We start from the raw sequence: 19732 nt of genomic DNA on the forward strand, positions 1-19732 counted from the left end.
TTTGTTACCTGATACTCTGAATTGAGGTTTGTTGCCTTAGAATGGAACATGTTGTTTTCTCGGACAAAAGCTCTTTCGGCAGTCTCCCACAATATGGTTCCTCTGTATTTTTACCCACATCTGCATGATGAAACAGCAAGAGTAAACCACACTTCAGGAAGACTGCTTTTTTCCCAGATAAATACATTTAAATGTACATAATTTTATTACTGAGACACTTTGGTCCTGGTGTGTCCTGTTACCTAGACTGTTTTTCATTCATTTGACTTTTGTCTCTAGAACTGTGAGTGGATCAGTACTTTCAGCATGTTAATAATGTCCCAGATAACTGCTACATTTGAATTTGGTGTTACTGTATCTCCTAAAAGAGCACTTTAGTCCACAAAATACACTTCTTTCCTGAAGTCCTATTCACTTGTTACCTGACAAAGGTAATTTCCTCACATCTGAGTGAGCCAGTGCTCCATGAAGCCAAGGCTTCACCCCCCCAAAATCTCATATCCTCGGGTATTAAAAACCTGAACCAGAGTTCAGGTACCGCCTTGGGCAGGTACAAATGCAGTACTGAACTCACCCTGCATTTTCAGTCTCTTGAAATACTGGTGATTTCTCACTTGGAAAGGAATCACCATTGTCTCCCTCCTCTCTGTACCTCAGCACTGCTGGCACAGCTCAGCTACTGTGTTCCCTAAGGTTCCCTAACACACTGGTTATGGGCTGTTTCAGCAGCTTAGCAAGCACTGCTTATTTTTAGACTGGCAATGGAATCTCACTGTCCAAAAAAACCACAAAAGGTGTATTACTTTATTCCTTTTCTTGCTCTTATTTGGCTGCTGTCAGTTGTTACTGATTTTTAAAGCAAATTCAGCTCCTTATGGAAATTACTGTTAACTGGTTATTTCTTGACTTACACCATAAGTGGCAGAAAATGTTAGTCCTCTGTCCCAGGATTACTCAGTGTGCTGAATACTCTGGGTAGAACATTTGTGGTTTCTTTGACAAGGTCTTCTACCTGCATGTGAAGAACCTGTATCTTATTCCATGTAACAACAGTAATCATATTAGAACAGCTTATGTTGAACAAATACTTTTATTTACAAGAGCATATGTGAGTTTTAAAATAAAAAAAAATGAAACAAGTCTACTTTCAGTCTTCAGCCTGCTTTAGCTTAAGTCTCCAGCTCAACTCATTTGACTTTGTAGTTTGAAGACCAGATTTGTGGCAGCAGGGCAATAACCCGGTACTTTGGTGCCCATGTTGGCACTGGAAAGCCCTGGCCCGGGTCAATCTCTCCGCAGATAGAAGACGTTGTAGCCCAGCTCCAGCAGGGCCCCCAGGAGCAGGGCCCAGAGCGGGATGAACACGTAGGCCAGGCGCACGGTGGTGAAGCGCTGCAGCTTCGCGCACAGGGCCAGGCAGAAGGACAGTTTGAGCAGCATCGCAACGAGGTACCAGACCTTCTTCTTCATGTTCTGGGAGCCGTTCCGGGGGTCAAAGCCCGACTTGCACCGTCCCGCCATCTTTACAATTAACATGACCAGGAGAATTGTGTCAAATATCCACACCGGAATGAAAATGAGGAACCAGTTCCACGGCGCCTTCTCATCCAGCTTCAGCACCAGCATGATGAGGAAGAGTAACGTGAACAGCCATGTCAGCAGCACTCTCTGCGCCAGGGACATTCTCATTTAAACAGCTTTGAGAGGAAGTCCTTCGCTGGCAGCAACAACCTACCAAAACAAAACAGGGTGGGAAGGCATCAAAAGATGGCACTACACCAGCATTAGGGATATTCCATACAGGAGAGCAATTCCTTGCTCTTGTTTCCCACTCCTCACCCACATCGTGCTTCCTGGCACTTCCATAACTACCCTGCTCAGCTGAGCAGTGTTTGTTCCAGTCCACCATTCCTTGGAGTGCCTTAAGTCAGCTGTGTGACTGCCTTAATCTAAATTAGCTCTGTGAAACAAACTGTACTTTAATCCTAAACAAGCTGTCAGACTCATTTTGGGATTTTTGAATGCTAAGAATATGTTTAGATCCATTTTCCACCAGCACTGAGGCACTCATAGCTAACACTTAAAACAATTCTCTCTCAGTAACAAAATAACCACAGTAAAACGTGAGCCAGCACAAAGGGGCACAAAACCCCTCGGAGGGATCCTGCAGTTTGCAGAGCTGCAGCTGAAGTGGCCCGGGCTCAGACTGAGCCAGTGAGCACTGCCCAGCTTCCTGTCAGCAATCCTGGAATTAATAAAAGCTAGATACCTGCCAAAAGGCAAACGTTATCTCAAGTATTCAGACACTGCCTGACAGGTTTATTGGCTGAGTAGAATATTTAAATTTCTCTGTAGTCATGACAAAAAAAACCAAGGCAAATGCATCTGCCACTACAGTGATGAAAGTTAAGTTCTTATATTCCTAACTGGAAAGTTTTATCACTGCATCTGCCAAAAGCCTTTCACTACAAGTGTAAAAAACAGAAGTGTGAAGGACTGTGATCTTCCTCTAGATTTCATGCTACAAAAATGAATAATTTTTACCAATGAAATGATGCTGAAATAGGTATTTTAATTATTTTAAAAATTTGAGTAAAATTTTTAAATAATTCTCTTTAGAACACTAATAATCTTTCACCTGAAATAGGAAAATGAGCTTTGATTTGTTCCAGACCACAAAAATATTTGAATTACTGAAAGTGTGATGTTGTGTTCTGAAGCACCAAGTGGGAAGGACAAGAGCTGCTTCCCCTCTGTGCCCCCAGAGCCCAGAAGCTGCTGCTCCCTCTGTGTTCTTACCAACCCACACACCAGCACCTGGTTCTGGCTCCTGAGCTCACCCAACAAGCAGAAATCCACTGACACCTTTTCCTTTTTACCTGGGATAGTTTTTTTTGCCAGATTAGGACCTTGAGCAAATTCTGTGCTCAGGTAAGATTTGCTGCTGGAAGGAGGGAAGTAAAAGTTTCTGTCTGAACTGGTTCTGAGATAACCTGCTACCTTACAGTGAGAGGATTACAATTTTGTACATCACTACACTCATCCTATGGTTTAAATTTGCGTCTTCTGATGCACAGTTCAACAGATCTACTATTTTGTTCAGTCTGGGTTTGAATGGATTTGATTTAGTGAATAGCAGTGGGATTTCTTGTAAGAAGACCCAGTTTTGCCCAAAATCACCCAAACTGGAGTTGCAGTCGGTGCATCCCCTCTTTGTTCTGGGGCTGACACTTGTGGTCAAAGCAGGTCAGTTCCCTGAGCTGAACAAGGGGGGAAAAAAAAGGAGTTTAAAGTAGGATTTTATAGTTTTGCTTTTCTCAGTTCTGCTCAGATCACCAAAGGGCCTGGTGACAGGCAGTTCCTGCCAGGGGGGAACAAGACCCTTCTCTCCCTCAGGGAAGAGCTGGAGCTCAGCAGCAGCAGCCAAGAGTTAAGGGGACAAAAATACCAGAGGAGGTTTAGACAGCATTGTTTTGCTCCTGTTACAGAAACAAACCTCAACCAGCTGGCAGGGGATTACAGAACAATTACTGTGTCTGGCCTAATGTATTTACAGTATTTTGAAAACACTTCCAATATCCTCAAGTGCAAGTCTGTGGCTGGAGAGTCATGCTCTGAAATGAAGTTTCAACATTCTTTTCATGAGAATGTTTTTCAAAACCAGCTCTAGAAATCAATGCTACAAACACTACAGGAAGGAGACTCTCTTATTAGCAAAATGGAGAAAGCAGAAACCAAACAGGAACAGACTGGAAACCTGGGTCTGAAAGGAATAAAGAAACCCAACACTCTTGGCAGTATCAGGTTATCAGACACTCAAAGAAGGTGCTATCACCTGTCTCTGGAGGAAACACAAGGCTACTGAAGATGTATTACACAGGGCCACTCAATTTGAAGGTTGCTCACTTGAAAATACTTTCAGTTTCCCAGGAACCACTTTGCAACAGCTGGAAAAAGGAGGCAGAAAATTCAGCATGGGAAGAAGTTACCCTGCCTTTCTCTGACCTTACAGACCTTACTGCCAGACTGGGCAGGAGTGGAAGGCTCCAGTCAGTTTTAGAGACATTTTTATATGAAAACTCAAGAAAATCCAAGTGTACTTTTCAGATTTTAGAGTCCAAATAAAGAAAGCCATCAGATTTTGAAAGCTGGGTATAGAGCTGAGATAACAATGAAGGGTTTGATTACAGGGAGCATTTGATTATCTCATGCTGGAAGAAAGATGATGGGCAGACTCTTTGCTGGAGCCCATCTCTCCCAACAGGATGGGTGACACGGGAAAAGGATGCAGCTCCAGGTCTGAACTGGCTCTCCAGTGAGAACACTGATGGCAGGCCGGAGTGTGAAATAAAAAAGCTCTTCACTCCTATTACAGGACCTACATAATTAGGGAGTGAAAATTTTGAGTGAGGAGAAACTTCCCAAGGAGCATCACTGACCTTGGTGGGATGATCTGCATAACGAGGAGATTATGATCGCTAATTCTGTCCTGTTTGGAAGGAAAAAATAAAGAGGAGGGCAACTTATACGACACTCAGCTCAGTAGTAATGATAACATGAACCTAGACATTTAGAGTTATACCTTGAACATCGCCTGAAAAAATCCTGAGATTCGTATTATGGTGAAACCGTATTAAACAGAACCCTAGTTCGATTAAATACCGTTTTAGAGCCTATTTCGATCGTATGGGTAATTTAACTCTTTGAAAGAAGTACAGCGATAGGCCCGGTTTAAAGCCCCATTTAAACACGGCTTTGTATTTACAAACTCGGCCCCTCCCCCGGCCTCACGGCCTTGTCCCGCCAGGCCCCGCTTCCCCGGCCGTGCCGGAGGTCCCGGAGGCGGAAGCCCCGCTCGTTGCCCGTCACTTACCGCAGGTCCCGGCGCATCCCCCGGTCCGCGGGGCCCGCGCTCAGCTGAGGGGGCGCCGGGCCCTCCCCTCCTGCTCCGCCTCAAGGATCCGCCCGCCTCCCTCGCGGGCCCCGCGCCTGCTATTGGCCAGCGGAGACGCACGTCCTGCCATTCTCCATTGCCATTGGGCGATGGCGACGTCGCTCAAGTTAATCCCGCCTTCCTCTCCTCAGCAGTCGGTGACGCCCCTCGAGCTCGGGCCGCCCCTCCCGGCGGGAGGCGGGTCAGACTGGAGCCCCGCCCTCATCACCGATTGGTGGAGCGGCTGTCCGTCATGGCGGCCCCGCCTCGGCCCCGCCGCTGTCCGTCAAGCGCAGCCCCGCCTCCCTCTCGCTCTCGTTGGGCGGCGCTGCCGCCACTTACACCTCAGCCCCGCCCCCTCGGGGGCGGGAGTGGCCGCCGTTGGCTCCCGGCCCGCGCCGGCCCCGCCCCCGGCCCGGCGGCGCGCGCGGGTGGCGCGCTGTTGCTGCCGCCGCTGCCGCCTGGACGCGCGCGCCGCTCCCCGCCCCCCCAACACCCCCCCCCCCGTTCCCGCTTCCCCCGCCAGCTGTTGCCTCGCGCGCGCCTTTCCGCCGCCGCCGCCTCGCGCTGCCCCGCGGCACCGCCAACGGTGAGAGGAGGGGGGGGGGGCCCGGCACCGGGGGGGCTCCGGCACCGGGGGGGCAGCGGCGGGGGAGAACCGGGGCGCCGAGTTCCCGCGCGGCGGGGGAAGGGGCCGAGCGGGGCGCGGGGGGCGCGGCCGGGGGTCGCGGCGGCGGTGCCCTCTCGGTGCCCTCTCGGCGCCGGCGGAGGCGCGGCGGGGGCGCGGGGCGCGCATCCCCGGCGGGGCGGCGGGATGGGGCGGCTGCCGCCCCTCAGCCCCTCCCGGGGGAATCCCAGCCGGGGCACGGGCGGGCGGCCGAGGCGGCGCCGCGGGTCCCTCGGGCAGGAGCCGGCGCGGTGCCGGCGCCGCCGGGGCGGGGGGTCCCAGCGCGGCTCCGAGCGGCCCCTGCCCGCCTTGGTCCGGCCGGGGCCGGCGGTGCCCGCGGTGCCGTGTCCCCCGTGCCGTGTCCCCCGTGCCGTGTCCCCCGTGCCGTGTCCCCCGTGCCCTGTCCCCGCCCTGTCCCCCCCGTGCCGTGTCCCCCGTGCCGTGTCCCCCGTGCCGTGTCCCCCGTGCCGTGTCCCCCGTGCCCTGTCCCCGCCCTGTCCCCCCCCTGCCGTGTCCCCCGTGCCGTGTCCCCCGTGCCGTGTCCCCGGTGCCGGTGCCGGTGCGGGCGGAGGGGCAGGGACAGCCGGGCCCTCCCCGAGCCCGGGCTCTGCCCGCCCCGCTCCGCTCCGCCGTGAGGCGCCTTCTCCCCCGGAGCTGCTCGGAGGCGCCGGGAGCTGCCCCAGTGCCGTGTCAGGCGATAGAAGGTGTTCTCTGCTCCCTTTGGAGGGTCCTGAATTTCGGCATCTTCGTCTGACCTCGTCTCTTGTGTTCTCGTGTTTTACATGCGTTCATGTTTTCTTTTTCTTGACCCTTTATATTTTTTTTTTCCCGTTTCCACCCCAAAGCAGTGGCGACCTGACTACAGCTTATCCTTGGTTTTCCATTTGGGAATGACAATGTTAGGGGACTTCTCATCACTCAAAATTTATCCCGTCACATTCATTTTCTTGGTGTTTTATTTGCTGTCTTTTTTTTGTGAGAAACAAAGGAGCTGGGAGAAATTTTCCCACAGTACTCGAACTGTCCAGGTGTTTGTTACTTTTACTTCTGTTTCCCCTACCTTGCCTCTGAGTGTTTGTTGGTCAGGTGTAACTCAGTTTCAGATTCACTGAAACTTTGAGTCCATAGTGTCAAACTCTGTGCCTTTCATTGCTTTTACATGTTACTGGTCACTTGAAAAGTAATACTGCCGAGTCTTGCATTTTGTTCCAAATTTGCCAGTATCTTATCCATCTGTCATATAATTAACTGGAAAAAGTAATTAATTGGAAAACCTGACTTGTTGAAAGTACTGTAATTAACGTTCTGAAATTCTTTGTGATGAAATGTTCCTACAGAAAATACAGCTCATCTTACAGTTTGGATACACAAGTTCTCTGGTAGGAATGAGACTAGGTATGGTGTGTCATCAGTAATTTGTCTGCTTGTATCTTCCTGTTGATGATGTTAAACAGATGGTGGTATCTGTTTTATCAGAGCATCTCTTGAAATAACCTGTTAATCCTAGTAAGTGAATCCTGATTTCTTCAGCCACACTTGGGGTGGTCAGTGAGCAGCAGAAGGATGTATTTCTGTTACCTACATTAGTGCTTGGCATCAGACTTTCTGTTTCCCTGAGGTTAAGAGGCTAAAAGTGTTCTGTGGGTAAATCTCTGGGTTATAAATAGCTGTATGCATTTGGCTATTTTTGTAGCTCTGAAGTTTTGGTGATCTTCTTTGTTTTGCCTCTTTGCTTGTGATTCCCTAGAAAGGATAATCCTTTTCTCAGAAGTCTTATTTCTGTTCCAGTAAGGTGTTTATGCATGTACGTGTGCACATCACCTTGATGGACTCCATTGTACAGTATTTGCAAGCAACTTTCATTTCTGAAGGTGAAGGTTGAGAGCAGTGCTTGGAACTTGTGTATTTAAGATCCCAATCCGTGTTTGAAGTGGAATGTTTGTGCGGTTAAACGTTCTGTTGCTATGTTTTACTGCCAATGTATGTTTTTATTCTGGGTATAAATATTACAAAGGATAAAACACGAGCCTGAGTCACCAGAAAAAAGAATTGGGAAACCTAGTTGGTTTAATTCAATGTTTGTACTATCATTTTTTCCTCTTGTGTTGTGTGGAATGTGACATACAAATAAGTTGTCAGTAATTGTTGGGAACTCCATGGAGCATTTCAGGTATTCTGGTCGTACTGGATTTCTCCCAAAGCAGAGTTAGCTCAGCTTGTCTCAAAAAGTTGATCCCAGCTGTTTCCATAAGCTGCTGAGTGTTGGTGTGAATTCTGGGAGAAATCAAAGTCCTGCAGGTTTTGAAATAGGAAACAGTATTGGTGTGTTTTGGAGGGGAGACAGAGGTGTGTTAAAGAATTCCAGTCAACCTCGTTTGAGGCATTTGACCAGACAGCGAGGGGTGGAGCACTCTTGGAGCTGAACAATGCTGTTCCTGTCAGGACTGGCAGGGGTCACTGGAAAGCAGTGGACTTTATTTCTTTCCCAATTCTCCAATGTTACACATACTGTCTTCCTTGGCTTTTTCTAAATATCTGTCTTTACTTATTTCTAGTAGAAATATTGTCGAAGAAATTTTTTTCTTTTCTCAGGACCCCTGTGAGTGAGAGTGATAACAGTCAAAGATTGGGGTTTGGGTTTTCCTTTGTCTGTGAGGAAGTCTTTTTCATAATAAACAGTGTTGTTTATGGATTCATCATCGAACAGTTTATGTGGATTTTTAGTGTGACTTATTAAGGGCACAAAGCTTGTACAATTGCTTTCTTTGTCTGTCTTCTCCCATTTGAGTCACTTCTTACTCAGATGATGAAACCCAAGTTAATGGCAACTGAAAGACATTAACTACCTACACTGTTACAAATTTTTATAACAATTTTGACAGGTAGTGACCCAAATTAATATTCCTACCCCAAAAAAGGCAGTCATAATTGATTCTCTCCCTTCCCCAAGAAGTGAGCAGCTGTTGGGCAGTCTATGTGCTAAGCTCTGGGCCATCAGCAGTATCATACTTTACTGGCCCAGCCAAACACTTGGGATGGTTGTTATGATGGGTGGGGGGCAGGAAAAATATTATGGGTGGGGTGGAACAGGACAATAGGGAGCTGTGGGACAATAGTAAAAGCAGCCAGACTTAATTGCTTCTGCCCACGGAGCCAGGTAGGCCTGTTTTTTTCTCTAATGTTTTTTTGTTTTGTGAAGGAAACAAAACAAAACTCTTGGGATACCTGTTGGAGGTACTGCTGCATTTGACTGAGGACAATTGACCACCACTTAGTCAAAGATATGTGGTGGTGTGAAAAGTAACAGACTTTGAAAGCTTTAAATGTCATGTTTTCTCCCTTGAGTTTACTGTGCTGTTATTTGTAAAGGTCCTTCTTGATGGGTGCAGAGGAAATAGTTAACTATTTGAAGAAAGTATATTTGAATTTTTAAGGAGAACCTGAAGAGCTTAATAAATTGCCATAGGGGAAAAAAGAGTTAATACTAATTAGAGCTATAATGTATTGCTCTGTAGCAACACATTGTATTGTGTCGTGTTTGGGTATGCTTTACATGTAATCATGGAATAATTTAGGAAAGGGTCATTGGAAGTCATCAGTCTGGTCCATCCCCACCTCAGAGCAGCTTCAAAGGTAGAGCAAGCATGTATACATATAGAGAGAGATAGCCATTGTGTTGTCAGGAAATTCAGAAATACAGCTTGTTTTGTGGTGGGTTTTTTGTGGTAGTTTTTGTTTGTTTGTTTGTTTTTAGTTGAAGGGGAGGATATCATGGAATTCCTAGAAATATTTGTCTTATTTCTTAATTTATGCACATGAAGGGGATTTTTCTCCAAATTTGTTTTTGCTGGGAATACATGTATTTAATTCTTCACTCATTTGAGGTGATCTTGGTAGACGTTCTCCAAAGAGCCTAGATGGCTTTCTGGAGTGAGTCCAAGCATTGGACTCATATTTGCAAATAATTTGTAGTTCTGTTCTTAAAAAAAAATAAAATGCAACTGCAGAGTGGGAGAAGAAATTAAAGCAATATCACATCAAACGTGAAATCGTGCAAGCCTTGCATTTTGGAAGTTGGCCAGCGCCAGATGCTTTTGGGTTTTAGGTGGCTGGCAGATGCTGGCTTGGCAGCCAAACACTCTTCGTGTTGATCTGTCTGAGGGACAGTTTGTTCTGTGTGTGGCTCATACTCTCCTTGGTATTGGCTTCTGGCCGTCGTGGGGTCGGGTTCAGGGGAGCGTTTGCATGGCCAAATACAGCCCAGTGATCTCTTTGGATGCTTCCTTGCATCCTGGGTTGTGAAGCTCGAGATTCCCTCAGCTGTGTGTTTATTTTTTCCCCTTATTATTATTGTTATTGTGTGTTTAAATAGCTGCTTTCTTTTCGAATGGGAGTAAAATCTTGGCTTCAGTGACTTCCTGTGGCAGTGACTTTAACAGTCTACTGATGTGTTGTAATAGAATATTTCTCTGTTAAAAATTTGGCTTCGCTGTCCTCTCAGCTTAGTTAATAAATGAAGTTGCCTGTATTATTGAGAAGCTGTTGTTTTCTTTACTATTTTCTGTTTTTCCCTTGAAGTCTCATTTAATTTATTGTAATGCCTTATTTTTCTGTTCATCATTGTGTGTTTCAATATGAGAGTCTTTCAAGTGGTTGGTAATTCATAGCCCTTCTCAGAACCCCTCCCCCAATATTTTAATATTCTTCTCCCAGTAAAGTAGGTGTATTTCAAGTCAGATTGCACAGCTGATCAACAGAGCTGTACTGCAGTGTTTTCTTTGTCCTTCCCCTTTTATTCAGGTCTCCCTGCTCCTCTGACTGTATTATATTGGATGGAGGAGGTCTCTGAGCTGCCAAAGTTCCTTTCTGGATTTGAGATATCAGTTCTTAAGGCTTTGAGTGATGTTCATGGTTCACTCCCCTGTAAGCCTTTCCTTACAGATAACATTGGCATAGTTGATACTGAATTCCATTTATTTTGCCTCTTCATTGTTAAAGTTCATACATATTCTTAAGCTTTGCTAGTTTAAGATTGCCACCTGGAAATGTTACTGCTTCAGGTTTTCTTTTCTTCTCTGCAGTGTAAAAGATAAATGTAGTGAGCACTGCTAGACCTTTTTACAGAAGCTTAAAATTTGGAATAATAGGACAGGGTTCAGTTCACTCTATTTCAGAACTTAATTTAGGCAGTACTTCAGAAAAACTCTAGTCTACTGGTCCAACTAGGAGGAGGAGAGGGGAAATAGCTCTGATTAGTCAAGATTAGTGTGTTAATGGTGCCTGAGAAGGCTTAGCAGGAGAGATGCAGAGTGTTGAAGCTGGCTCAGTCAGAGCTGCCTCAGTGCCATTGCTGCTCCCCATAGTGCAGGGTGCCCAGGTCAATCCTGTGGGAGCTGCTCACAGGGACAGTCAGACCCTGGGGCTGTCTCCTGCTGGTGACTGAGGACACTCTGCAGTGCTGAGACTGGTGTGGAGTGGTTAAAACCCTTGTGGAGCCTTACAGGGCCATCCCGACCTTCACCCTCGGCTGTATGGATGTGTCTTTAGGGAAGAGATTTGCTTCTGCTTGAAGTTCCATCTTTAGAGCTCTGGGAGCCAGCAGGAATGTGGGGTGTCTCAATTTGTGAGCTACCCTTACCTGTCAGGGCCCGATGAGCAATGACATGGTGTCTGCGTTCATCTGTCTAGTAAAAATTCTGATGGCTGGAATACTTACCTGGAATTTGCTGTTTCTGGATGCTCTCATCCTTTAACAAGGTAGTCACCAGGCACAAGTATGCTGGATGAAGCCCTGAATGTCTGCCTCTGTCACCTCAGTGTGCTGAGGTATGTGAAAGCTAGTGGAGCATAAAGAGACCAGACTAGGAAGATTTAGTCTGTTTGGTTTCAGGATTAGGATGGTTCTGCATGAAGGAGAATGGGGATTTGTGTGCACTCTGCCTTGGACTGACACTGAATGGAAGAGTTGCAGACCAGTGGCCTGTGATCCAAGGAGCTTCTGGGCACTGGTATCAGGTGCTCAATAGCTCTGTGCAGACTGGATGCTGCTGTTAATCTTCATTATCCAATTAGCTGATTGCAGTAAAGAATGTTGATTCCAGATTTTCTTCAGTGTTTTGGCTGGTTTTGATCTGCAGCAATGTTTGCTTTTCATAGACAACAGACTATTTGGAAGTCTTTGACATCTTTCCAAAGGTTCTTTGAAAGTCCACATATGTTCTATCACTTACTCTTGTTTATCAGTTAGTTTGACATGCCCAGAAATACTGATAGACCGAGACATGATCTTCCTGTGTAGAAACTGCTGATTAGACCCTATCAGATAGTCTTTCAGGTATAATGGTGTTCCATTTTTAATGATTGTTTTGAGGACCTTGCCAGATACACATGTAAGGCTTGTTACTCTGCAATTCCTTGCTTGGATCACTCCAGAGACATTTTTTTTTTTTTAAGAATAGAAGCTCAGCATTTTCAACTGTGTTCCTACAGAACAGTGGCTGTTACAAGAGGCAGCAGCTTTTTCTGACAGCTCAGCCACTTCATGCCTCAGCTGCTTCAAAAACTTGCTGGATAACTATTTGTAGAACATGATGCTAACTTGGTGATTTAGGAGTGGTTTTCAGCTTCCTGACTGTAGTCATCAAGAAACCACAACTCTGCTGTGCAGCGCCTGGTGACAGATAAACATGTCTTCCTAAACACAAGTCAGTATTTCCAGTGAGCAAGATTTATTACTGTGTTAAGAATCTCAAGAAGGAAGAAAGGAACATGGTCTTTTATTTCAAGGTGTTGACTATATTTGTTTGTGTGAAGGGTTTTTTTACCTCCCTAGTATTTGATGAGGCAGTTATATATATATATATAAATAAATTAAAAACTTGGTGTTTGTAGAAATATTTTTCTTTAATAAAGTTGTTACAGTTGTAAAAATATATGTACAGTGTTTCAGGGATTTATTAGTAAAAGGTTGCAGATGTTTCATGGGATATGTATGTGCGTGTGTGCAGTATTCAGTACTAAAAAGAGGAATAGAAAAACCTTGAGATCAACCATGTGTTGTTTTTTATTTAGTTTTTTTAAAAGATAAAGTGTTTTCAGAATTGGCTTGTAGATCCAGTGTGCTGACAGCAATTACTGTATTTGGTGAGAATATCTTATAGTAGATAAGAAGCAAAATTAACTTGAGTATAGTTCCCTTTAAAGACTTGGATTTTTCTACTTTATTGAACAGCAGAATATGTTTAAATATTGGAAGCTTTTTGCTAATTAATAAATACTGCAGCAGGCTCAAAAATAAATTATGGGAGGTGTAGAATCTTGGACTTCTCAGCTCAGAGTCCTTACCCCCCTATTTTTATGAGTAAGGTATCTATGAGATTGTGTCATGTTACTTCCAGTGAAGCCATGAACCAGTTATGTAACAAAATTAGGAAACTTGCACAGATCTTAAGGCTGAGGACAGAGATTCCAGAAATGGCTGCAGCAGTTGCAACAACTGCACGCAATGTTCTTTTACCAGAACCTGAAATAAATCTCAGAAATCCTGCTAGTCAACATTTTGTTGCTATTTCAGACAGTTGTGTAATTCCCTGGCGAAACAAGTATTCCTTGGATGAGAGTTACTTTGTGTGGCACTTTGTTGCTTCAGGTATTGGTGGGTTTGTTGTGGAAGTGAAGGTGAATAAGTTGAGTCTACTTCCAATCAGATTTTGAAAGCTGGTTCTCACTGCACGCTCTGTGCTGTGTCTGTGGTAGTTTCCTGCTTTGGCTGGTGAGTGATCAAGGGCATGAGCTTATAAGGAAATAGGCAGCAGCAGAAATAGGGTCAGATGCAGTGGTTTGTGGGCAGAATACTGAGGCCTGAGAAAATATCAGCTTTTCAGCATGTGACATCTTTTTGGAGGCACAGGCAGGCATGGACATGCTGCCAGATGTCTGTCTCTCATCATACATCACGTTTGGTGCATCTCTGTTCATAAAGAACACGGCAGCCACCATAGGGTCTGATTCATGTCTTACTGTTGCTGCTGTTGGCCTGATGAAACAGGCCCTCTCAAACAAAAACCTCCTGAAAGAGGTATCTAGGGATGTTAATTTTTTAAAATTGGTTGTTTGAGGGTGATTGTTTTTTGGGTTTTCAGGGTTTTTTGGGGGGTTTGGGTTTTTTTTTTTTTTGAGATGGCATGAAGGGCAGAATTTGAACATTAACTCTCCTAGGAATGCTGGTATCCAGTTTTAGCAGAGTTTTTGGTCTTCGTTGGGGAAAGCAAGTATGTTAATTCCTTTTTATTTACAAACTATTATGACCTTGAGTTGCAAGATGATTGGAGGGGCTTGGCAGGCAGGGCAGGAAGAGTACTTTTCATGCTGGTTGCTGGATATTGTCCTTTGGTTAGCAGTGTCTGGAGTTTTCGTAATTTAACTTGACTTTTTTCCTTCTGTTTTGACTGCTACAGGTTTTCTTAAGGGTAGCTGGAAGGAACATGATAAAACCTCCACTGAAAGGTGTGAACCTGGGAGTGACAAGTTTCTCATTTGCTTGTATACAATTTGCAATTCTGAAATGCTGTTTTGAGAACAGTGATGCATAGATAAAGTACTTAAAAAGAACAGTGAGTGCATGGCTTAGTATTTGATGTTCCCTTTCAAAAAAGAGATGTAGGTTTAATGGTTTATGTGTAATGCACATGAAAAGTAATGATTTTTTGGAGCATTGCTTTAATGCTTTCATCCTGTTCCTTGTGGCAGTGGCAGAGCTCCCCTGGGTTTGAGTGGAGGAAGGATGACTCCTGGTAAGTTTAGTGCTGTATCTGCATTACAAGGATACCTCCCTTGGTTTATTACTCATGACAGAAGCAGCTTTTCAGTCAACAGTGGATGCCTAATGTGACTCAGCTGTTTATTTGGCTCATTTTAACTTAAAGTATTGAATAATGTCAGCAATTTGGTGATAATGTTAACTTGTATTTAGATGTTGAACCTAGAAAGTGAGGGGTTTTTCCTTCATTAAAGTTGTTTTCTAGCTGTGTGTAAGTGTAATGCTTTAAGAGAGTTTGTGTGATACAAATGTTGCTATAAAATTAGTAGTTTAGGCCATAGTCTTTACTCTTCTGATTCATTGTCTTTTCTTACTCTGCATGCCAGGGAATCTTAGTGAAATTATGCCTGTGATTGTGAAACTGCAATATGGAGGATCTAACATAATGGTAAAACAAAACAGTTCGATCTTGGAAAGCAGTTGAAACCATGCTGTAGTACTCTCGTGGCTTTATATGATAACCTTTTTAAAGCTGCCTTTGATTTCCTGAAGGTACTAAAAATCAATGACTTTTTAAAAAACATTTGAGACAAAAGCAACCTGTTTTGCAGTTTTAATTGTGGTAATGTATAGTGAACATGCAATTTCATTGCTTCATCAGTCTATGATCATAATGAGTTGAGAAGGACACTCAAGTCCTGACTCAACAGCTGGATGGTATCTTGACCATTCAGGTTGGGATTGTTATAAAGAACAGGTTTCTTGAAATACTTAGTGATTCACAGTGTTTACAGGCAAGGAAAGCAACTATTTGCCTGTGTGTCCTTGCTTGTGTTGTGTTTTTAATTATGTCCTTTTGCTAGGTGACACTGCTTAGACTTGAATATTCTTAAAAAAACCCCTGGTTTTTTTCTTCTTTGTCACTATGGAAGAGCACAATTTTATTCTTAGCTTCTGTCAGTTCAGATTGCTTTAGACTGTCATTTGGAGATATATACATTTAAGTCTGACTAGGGTCGCCAAAGCCTGGCCTGTGGATATGAGTAAAATTTCTAAATATACTTTGAATTTATTTAAATCCTATCTTACTCAATAAGCATTGCAGTACTGTGGGGCTTGCATGAGCTCTTAGCTACCTAAAAACATCTAAATATAAATTTCTGTGGCTTTTGAGAAACTGCTAATTTGATTGCAAGGTGTATTGTGTAATATGATCATGACCTGAACTGGGAAGTGGCTAAGAAACCCCACCTCTGAACAGGGACCACCAAAAGTAGGTAGTCCTTTCTATTAAGCCTTAAGAAAGTAATGAGGCTTTGATTAAAAAATATTGCTAGTTATTCATAGCATTAACTGTGATTTTGATGGAAATGTAATGAAAGCTCTGTTGAATGTTACAGAGATGTGATCATATTTGGATGCTGTGTCTAATCTCTGAAGTTGGGAGTACTGTTTGTGTTGCTCTTAGTCTTCAGCTAGTAAAGATTAACTTAATTTTGCTGTGGTTACTCAGGATGTTGTACAACTGAGGGCTTAAGCTGGTCACTGTCCTAGCTGCAGGTGTTTGACACAGAACATGGAGCAGAAGGCTGGGTCCAGAGAGGATGGGGGGAGAACCAGGCAGAAGAGCAGGCACTGCTCTGTCCTGTTTGTCTCTCAGCTGTTTGCACTTGTTCACTTTTACCCAGTTGGTGCTGATGAGCTTTAGAGCTGGTCTTTTACAGGCTGGCCTCAGGATCAATGTCATTTGGAAACAGAAATGACAGAGTAACTTGTAATGGGTATGCAGAGTTCTGAAATTGCTAAAATACTTAGTCTCCAGTCTAAGGTGTTCAGTGAGCTGTGGGCAGATAGTCAGAGCCAGGGCTGCAGCTGAAGTACCTTGAATTGTTTCCATCTATCCTTCACCCAGATAAACTAGCTTCAGGCTGAGTCTATTAAACTCATCATGTCTCATTGCACTTTGTTAAACCCCTCAAAACCTAAAGACAAACTAAAAACCAAACCACAGGCCAATCCCAGCTCCTGCAAGCAGAAACAGTATCCAGAAAAATAAACCTTTTCACCTTTCATTACTGAGCTGTCTCAGAGATGGTTGTGTAGCTCTTGAAGAAAGCATGTGATATTTCCTAGTAGAGGTATTTTTACTTAGCACACCAAACTGTTTTGAGGCATCCATCCCATGATTTTGTCATATTTACTTTTGTAAGCATCATCTTTGCATTTGTTTATGCAAATGTGTATGCAAATAAGCTTTAAATGCCACCAAGATAGATTCTATGGAGGATTTAATGCAGATAGTTTCTTAAAAATATGAAAACCATGGATAATTAAATAACAGGTTTGTTGATAGAAATCAAATAAAGCTACTTCTTTATATTTGCTTTATAGTTTTGTGAGGGAATTGTTTCTTGAGGCAAAGGATTTCTGAGTGAATTGAAAAGCTACTGCAAACAAAGGTTACTGCCTTTGAAATGGCTGATCCATTTTTAGTCATATTTGACACAGTTCCAAGTCTTGGATTCATGAGTTAATGTTTGGGTTCCTGAAAAATCATTGACCTTGGAGAAAGACATCAAGTTAATGTAGCTGTTGAGGGAAAGGCTTCTGTCCACGTTCAGCAGTTCTTTACTGCTGATAATGAGTTGTTCCAACTTTTTTCTCATCCTGTGATTAGGCTGGTAGGAAGTAGGGTGTATTGTATTTGAGAGGGGTGTTATTTAAGAGAATTGAGGAGTTAAAGGTCCTCCAAGATGAGGTCATGAAGGCAGGGAAGGCGAGGGTGTAGATGAGATCAGTATCTGTGTGGCCCCTTCCTGCATTGGCACCTCTGTAGCAGGGAACTGCTGTCACTGTGACTGTGTGATGTAGGTGGTGTGTGTGGAGGCCACATGTGTGGGGAAGGGTTTAATGTCACTTTTGAGCAATGTAGCAAAGGATTTTTGAAGTCAAGTTTAGTTGAAGAGGTTTTCCGATAAGAAAGCAAGTCCTATTGTAAGGTTTGTATGGGTGAGAAAGAAGGGTGACCAGTCTATGTGATACACCAGGTTATGTCAGAGTCTCTCTTGGACTCCTTCCTTTTATGTGATAGTATTTTTATATTTATTGTGGCAATGAATTCTTAATAATTGATAGTTGCTCTTAGAAAAACAGACTCTGTTATCAGAAGCAAATAGATCAGAAACAATTACAGATGTTGACAGAGTCATGGCTGCTGGCTTTAACTGACTCGATGTGACTTACGTGATATTTTCAACAGTGGAGAAATTGAGGTGTTTGCTTGTTCAGTTGCTCCAATTGTCAGTGTTGTGATATTTCTCGAATTTTCAATGACTGTCTAAGCTCTCTGAGACATTTCTTTCACTTGAGTTGTAGTTTTATCTGAAGTTGTATAAAAGATATTGGAGTTGAACTGTTAGAAATCTTAAAAATAGGTTTGTTTGGGAAACATGAACATGTATGGCATTATGTTGCTTAGAAATCCTCAGGCACTGATATAATATCAACCCATTTGTTGAAGGTTTTTACTACAGTGTATATGGTGCATGTCCAAACTAAAGGCAGTATTATTTATATCTTTTAAGTAATGCACTGTGTAAAATAGGAGTATGTCCATGCACAAGTCAGACAAGAATGAACAAACAAATGTCGGTGCAGAACTGAGTCTTCTGGAGGGTCATTTTTAAAATAAATAGAATCATGCTGAGTTGGAAGGGAGCCATAAGGATCATCAAGTCCATCTCCCTGCCTTGCACAGGACAATCCCATGGATGTGGCCCTCCATTGGATGCTGTCTTGTATCTGAACATCTTTTTGTGTTGTGGTGCCCAAAACTGCTCCCAGCACTCGAGGTGAGGCCACCCCAGAGCAGAGGGGACAATCCCTTCCCTGTCTGGCTGGTGATGCTGTGCCTGATGCCCCCAGGACAGGGCTGGCCCTCCTGGCTGCCAGGGCACTGCTGGCTCATGTTCAACTGTCCACAGACCAGGATCCCCAGGTCCATTTCTGCAGCTTCTCTCCAGCTTCTTGTTCCCCAGTCTTTATACACAACCAGGGTTGTCTCAGATGCAGAATGTGGCACTTTCCCTAATTGACTTCATATGGTTAATACCTGCTTTAAAAAAAACCCGCAAACATTAGCATTTTTGGTGATGAATAATGTACAGTGAAGTGTCATGAGTTACTGTAATGCTTAGGTTTTTCATAAAGACACTCATTTTAATCTATTGTACAGTTTTGGTTTCCATCCCATTTGTTGAATGTTGCATAATTCTTGCTTCCTCTTAATGAAGAAATATTAGGTGCAATGTTATTGTTGATACTGACAATCTTACAGTAAGTGTAATATTTTTATATTTTTGGTTTTGGGGACTAAGCCACTGCTATCCTTATGACATTTTTAACCATGTCCTTGCCATCAGTGAGGCCACACCTGGGGTGCTGAGTCCAGTTCTGGGCTTCCCAATACAAGAGACACAGATGTACCTGAAGACTTTTTATATTTTTCTTTTTTTTAATGAACTCTGGCTGACTGCACAAAAGAAGACTATAAAAATTAGTTTCAAGATACAAATATTTTACATAGGCTGAAAATTTGGGTTGTGGGGTTTTTCTTCATACTGAAAACTAATTATTACAATGGCATCAAAGATTAACTAATGATATTGCTATCTGTTACCATTAAAACAACCATAGACTTTTTCCTTTAGTTTTATCTTTTTGACTTAGTTTTGGTCTACTGTTTTCATGAGGGTGTTAATTTTATGGTTAGTGAAGTTCTAGCACTGGTATTGTTTTCTTCTGCAAGTATTTCTAATAGTTTGTATGAATTTTTCTTGCATTTTATAATTATTCTGGACTTCAGAGTACTGTGTTGAGCTAATAATTATAGGTTGCTTGATTTATCAGAAAAAAAAAAAAGCTGCATGTGATATAACACTTGTGAGTTTCCTGTGAGACAATGACAGATCATCTCTGTGCAGCCTGTGTGTTTTACTGGGAAGGAAGGACAGAACTGGGTCTTTTGATGTCCTGTAGCAGAAGATCTGGATTTTTTTTTTTTTGTTTGTCTAGAGGAGAAAGCCCAAACTCTTACTGAAATAGAAATGAGGCAATGTGTAAAGTAAATACAGCTGCTCAGTTATTTGCAGGTAACGGGAGTGTTTCTGCATTCCCTGTTTGGCCTTCGTAGGGAAGTGGAAGTAAAGTTCTGTCTCTTTCTGTTAACAGCCTAAAATGACTCTGTGAATTCAGTGGAATAAATGGCGTCCAAAGTAACTGATGCTATAGTTTGGTACCAGAAAAAGGTAAGATTTCTATTTGTTTTTATGGTGGCTTATTGTGTTTACATGTTAATATAACAAATATACTTATG

General features: G+C 43.4%; 2 protein-coding genes across 5 annotated transcripts in view; one reads left to right on the forward strand and one right to left on the reverse strand.

Annotated features, from left to right (window-relative positions):
• Nucleotides 1-199: 199 nt before the first annotated feature.
• Nucleotides 200-4958, reverse strand: TMEM60 (transmembrane protein 60). Of its 3 annotated transcripts, XM_083860448.1 has the most exons (4): nucleotides 4874-4955; nucleotides 4440-4489; nucleotides 3836-3947; nucleotides 200-1731 (listed from the first exon to the last, which is right to left on the reverse strand). In XM_083860448.1, exon 4 carries the CDS (start codon nucleotides 1687-1689, stop codon nucleotides 1285-1287), a length of 405 nt encoding a protein of 134 aa, XP_083716574.1. In that variant the 5' UTR covers nucleotides 1690-1731; nucleotides 3836-3947; nucleotides 4440-4489; nucleotides 4874-4955; the 3' UTR covers nucleotides 200-1284. The 3 variants fall into 3 exon arrangements, with proteins under 3 accessions (XP_083716574.1, XP_083716576.1, XP_083716575.1); XM_083860450.1 differs by lacking the exon at nucleotides 3836-3947; XM_083860449.1 differs by lacking the exons at nucleotides 3836-3947; nucleotides 4440-4489 and having other exon boundaries at nucleotides 4874-4958.
• Nucleotides 4959-5468: 510 nt separating this feature from the next.
• The window catches only part of PHTF2 (putative homeodomain transcription factor 2), a 62390-nt gene continuing 48126 nt past the window's right edge, over nucleotides 5469-19732 (forward strand). For both annotated transcript variants that reach the window (XM_083860273.1, XM_083860274.1), the window contains exons 1-2: nucleotides 5469-5522; nucleotides 19588-19664. In XM_083860273.1, coding sequence (XP_083716399.1) covers nucleotides 19620-19664 — 45 coding nt within the window. In that variant the 5' untranslated portion in view covers nucleotides 5469-5522; nucleotides 19588-19619. The remainder of the gene's footprint in view (nucleotides 5523-19587; nucleotides 19665-19732) is intronic.

This window comes from Zosterops lateralis (assembly GCF_965231275.1).
Source record: "Zosterops lateralis genome assembly, chromosome: 4".
Classification (NCBI taxonomy): domain Eukaryota; kingdom Metazoa; phylum Chordata; class Aves; order Passeriformes; family Zosteropidae; genus Zosterops; species Zosterops lateralis.

Coding starts and splice junctions, on each gene's coding strand:
- TMEM60 (XM_083860449.1), bottom strand. CDS start 1,689: ATGAGAATGTCCCTGGCGCAGAGAGTGCTGCTGACATGGCTGTTCACG.